The following is a 4,277-nucleotide window of genomic DNA, read 5'->3' as shown; positions in this document are numbered from 1 at the left end:
TTTTTGTATTTTTAGTAGAGACCGGGTTTCACCGTGTTGGCCAGACTGATCTCGAACTCCTGACCTCAGGATATCCACCTGCCACAGCCTCCCAAAGTGCTGGGATTATAGGCATGAGCCACTGTGCCCGGCCAAACCCCTTCCTTTCTAAGGCAAAATGTTTTTACAGCACCAGAAACATTTAGAGAAGTCATGATCATTCTTAATTATGCCCCAACTGTAAGGAGACACAGCCCCAAAACTACAAATATAGAAGAAACAATTTGGTTTTTCAGAACGAGAATTTTATTCATTTAAGAGCTCTACTTAGTAAATGACAATAATAACAACAACATTACATTACCTGTGCAGAGTAGCCATTGAAGAAGGAGTACCAGAAATGAACCAAAGTAAAGGCAAAGTTTTTGTAAAAGAAGTATCGTAGGAACTTGCACATCCTTATGTAAGACCACCGGCCATGCACCAGCAGTAGCCTCTGCAGATAGCGGAACTGAGCAAAGGAATAGTCACTCGACATGACAGCTTGCATTCCTTCTTGTCCACTTATTCCAACGCCAATGTGGGCAGCTATAGGGCAGAGGGAGAAAACACTGTGAATCATAAGCCGATTGTGAGGCAAAATATCAGATGATAAAAAGGTTTCATAGCAAACAAAAAACAAAGATAGACATTGATGGAACAATAATACAGAAGCTCTTGCTTACCATCCCTCGCCCCCAGCTCTTGAACTCAACTCAAAGTCAGTTACAAGTTGTTAAACAGAGCACATAGTAGGGCCTCCATAAATATTTGGGAAAGGATCTCATGTGGGTGGTGAATTCCATTTGGATTATCTGCCCAGATCACAGCCATCCCTTCCACCCACAGGGTGAGCCCCAGGCACCCATGTGTACACTGTGTCCTTGCCTCTTTGGCAGCAGCTGTATCAGTCATGGGCAGATACATAATTTGTGGTAGGTACTACAAATCGGCTTCCCCAACTTGATTCCACCCTTGTTCTAATTAGAGAGATGGGAAAGGAAATAAAAACCCTACATTTCCCAGACTCCCTTGCAGCTAGGCTCTTTGTGAATTAGGTTCCACTGTTTAGATCCACTTATGACTTGGAAGCAGAAGTGAATCGGAGCCCAGCATCCCTTCCTCTTTTGGCATTTCTGCAGCAGAGCTCTTATCTACTTTCCAGCTACCTGAATGTTGACAGGCTTCTTAATTAGAAGCTCTTTAGAGGAACCTCTTACCACTTACCAGAAGGGTAGAAGCTCTTCTGGTCAGTGACCCAGCCTAGAACCTGCTTCTGTAGACCATCCAGAGCTTTTGAAAGTACCTAGTCCCCTGTCTTAATCATTTCTTGCTTAAATACCAACTGAGGTCTGTTTCCCATGCTAAACCCTGACTGACAGAAAACCCAAGTTGAGCCAGTCTCTCTCTTGATATTCTGGAATTAGAAGTCAGTTATTTTGTGTCTAGAATTTTAAGGTCTAAATTCTTGAGGTAAAAAATAGTTATATTTCTTTCTCTCTCTTTTTTTTTTTTTTTTGAGATGAAATCTTGCTCTGTCACCCAGGCTGCAGTGCAATGGTGCAGTCTCGCCTCGCTGCAACCTCTGCCTCCTGGGTTCAAGCAATACTCGTGCCTCAGCCTCCCGAGTAGCTAGGATTACAGGTGTGTGCCACCACACCCAGCTAATTTTTGTAGAGACAGGGTTTCATCATGTTGTCCAGGCAGGTCTTGAACTCCTGAACTCAGGTGATCCACCCACCTTGGCCTCCCAAAATGCTGGGGTATTACATGCATGAACCACTGTGCCTGGCCAAAATAGATATATTTCTTCCTGAAGATTTCTAAGGGGCAGAGAAAAAAACTAGGAGGGGAGAGTTGTGGGGAGAAGGGAGAGAATGGAGGGAGAAAATGGGGGGAGAGAATGAGGGGAGAGAAGGGTGGGGAGAAGGGAGGGAGGGGAGAGAGGGAAGGAGGGAAAGAAGGAGGAAAGGGAGACAGAGGGGGAGAGAGAGAGAGAGACACCGGGTTCCTGGTGCAAATCTATGTCCTTGTTCCAGTATCTTCCTGAGGCCTGGCTGCTTCTTGGACAACAGGAGGTGTCTTTGTATCTTTTTAAATAAATTTACTTTTTTCTTTTTTTTCTTTTAAGTTCCAGGATACCTGTGCAGAACGTGCAGGTTTGTTACTTGGGTATACGTGTTCCATGGTGGTTTGCTATACCTATTGACCCGTCCTCTAGGTTCCCTCCCCTCGCCTCCCACCCCCCAAGTTTACTTTTTTCTTAAGCTAGCTTTGGTTGTTCTCCAATACTTGTAATCAAAAGAGTTTTAACTAAGAAACTATTAAACTTTCAAAATCTTATTCATGGCCCTCCAGGACCTTAAGACATTTTTTTTTTTTCTTTACAGGGGGAAGGTTTGCAGAATGTATAAAATCCTTCCAATAGTCATAAATAACACTTTCAAATTAGAGAATGATTAGTTTTGTCTGGGTCTTAAAAGTAATGAATGTGAAGATAGACAAGATCATTTAGAAAAGATATGTTGGAGAGCACAACCTATCGTTACTCAGACCCTGAAAAGTGGCTGCAAAGCTGAGGCGTTTCTAACTAAAAAGAAGCCTCAAAAATCCTGCCCTAGTTATAGAACACAAGGTCTGGCAATTCAAACACAACTGTGATGATGTTTCCAAACCCACGTTTTCAGTAACACTTTGCAGTTCTAAAAAAACAGAACAAATTGCATCTCATATAATATTTACGATCTCTTTGAAAACACACAAATATTTCCTATGACCAGCATGGTTGCCAAACTGCACTTTCCTGCCAAACCATGGCCTTTTCTTTCCCGAACAAGCCACCGAGGAAAATGCTGAGATTCTCTTGGCTGATGCGGCTGAGGAAGAGGAACCCCTGTCCCAGGCCCTGGTCCTGCCCCAGTCCTCAACTTTCCCACTGAGGAGACGAAGGACAAATGTGAAATGAACACTGCCATGGTTCCCAGGGCAACCAAAAGCACTGAACAGATACACTACAAGGTGACATTGGTCTTTTTTGTAATATTTAAGTATAGGCACTTAGAGTTTCCTGAAATCTCAAATGGGGTGTTAGGTGATTCACTGGTAGGCACTCCTTTATCATTCCTTAACAAAAGGATTATTTCCTCACTGCAGCAATAATCCCTCTTGCCGTTTTTTGTGTGTGTTTTTTGTTTGTTTGTTTGTTTTTTGTTTTTTTTTTTTGTGAGATGGAGTCTTGCTCTGTCGCCCAGGCTGGAGTGCAGTGGCGCGATCTTGGCTCAGTGCAACCTCTGCCTCCCAGGTTCCAGTGATTCTCCTGCCTCAGACTCCCAAGTAGCTGGGATTACAGGTGCCCGCCACCATGCCTGGCTAATTTTTGTATTTTTAGTGGAGACGGGGTTTCGTCATGTTGGCCAGGCTGGTCTCGAACTCCCAACCTAAAGTGATCTGCCTGCCTTGGCCTCCCAAAGTGCTGGGATTACAGGCGTGAGCCACCATGTCCCACCTTGCCTTTATCTCTCTCCTGCTTCATGTATATTCTCAGGGTCTAAGACCAAGAAGAGACAACATCCACCCAGCTGGTATGAGATATCTTCAGGTAGGATAGAGGGAGAAGGCAGTCTGTGATAGTCCTTGGATCCTTGCTAGGGGCAAAAACATGGTGGGTCATGATTCCTTCACTTCTTCCATACTATACTGCTAAACATGAATGTTAGCAAATGCTCAGATTATTTTTTGACACTTGAATTTCACTCGACTACTTTATGACCAACAATTTCTCTCTCTCTCTCTGTGTGTGTGTGTGTGCGTGTGTGTGTGTGTGCTTTTTTGTTGTTGTTGGGGAAAGGGTCTTGCTGTGTCACCCAGGCTGGAGTGCAGTGGTGCAAACATGGCTCGCTGTAGTCTCAACCTCCCAGGCTCAAGTGATCCTCCTGTCTCAGCCTCCCAAGTAGCTGGGACTACCTGTGCGTGCCACCATACTTGGCTAATCTTTCTGTATATTGTTCTTGATGCAGTTGGAAGAAATGACAGCTTTTACAAAGTACATAAAGGCACTAATACTACTTGTATTAGTTAGTCTAAGGAGACCCCCAAAGTTTCCTATATTATTATCCCAAAGGGATGCTCTACAATTTACATATAAAAGTACCTGGGACAAGGTGCGGAGGCTCATGCCTGTAATCCCAGCACTTTGGGAGACTGAGGCAGGCAGATTGAGCCCAGGAGTTCGAGACCAGCCTGAGCAACATGGCAAATTC

The 4,277-nt window shown here is 44.2% G+C and overlaps 1 protein-coding gene across 1 annotated transcript in view; it reads right to left on the bottom strand.

The window, feature by feature from the left end:
• Positions 1 to 4,277, bottom strand: part of ATP8B1 (ATPase, aminophospholipid transporter, class I, type 8B, member 1) — a 93,015-nt gene that overhangs the window by 18,821 nt on the left and 69,917 nt on the right. Inside the window, exon 22 of the mRNA XM_011971744.1 lies at positions 344 to 567. Within this exon, the coding sequence (XP_011827134.1) occupies positions 344 to 567 (224 nt within the window). The remainder of the gene's footprint in view (positions 1 to 343; positions 568 to 4,277) is intronic.

The sequence above is a fragment of the Mandrillus leucophaeus genome, unplaced genomic scaffold (genome assembly GCF_000951045.1).
Source record: "Mandrillus leucophaeus isolate KB7577 unplaced genomic scaffold, Mleu.le_1.0 Scaffold124, whole genome shotgun sequence".
Taxonomy (NCBI): Eukaryota; Metazoa; Chordata; class Mammalia; order Primates; family Cercopithecidae; genus Mandrillus; species Mandrillus leucophaeus.
The sequence above is the reverse complement of the archived record's forward strand: the minus strand, read 5'-3'. Positions and strand labels throughout refer to the sequence as shown.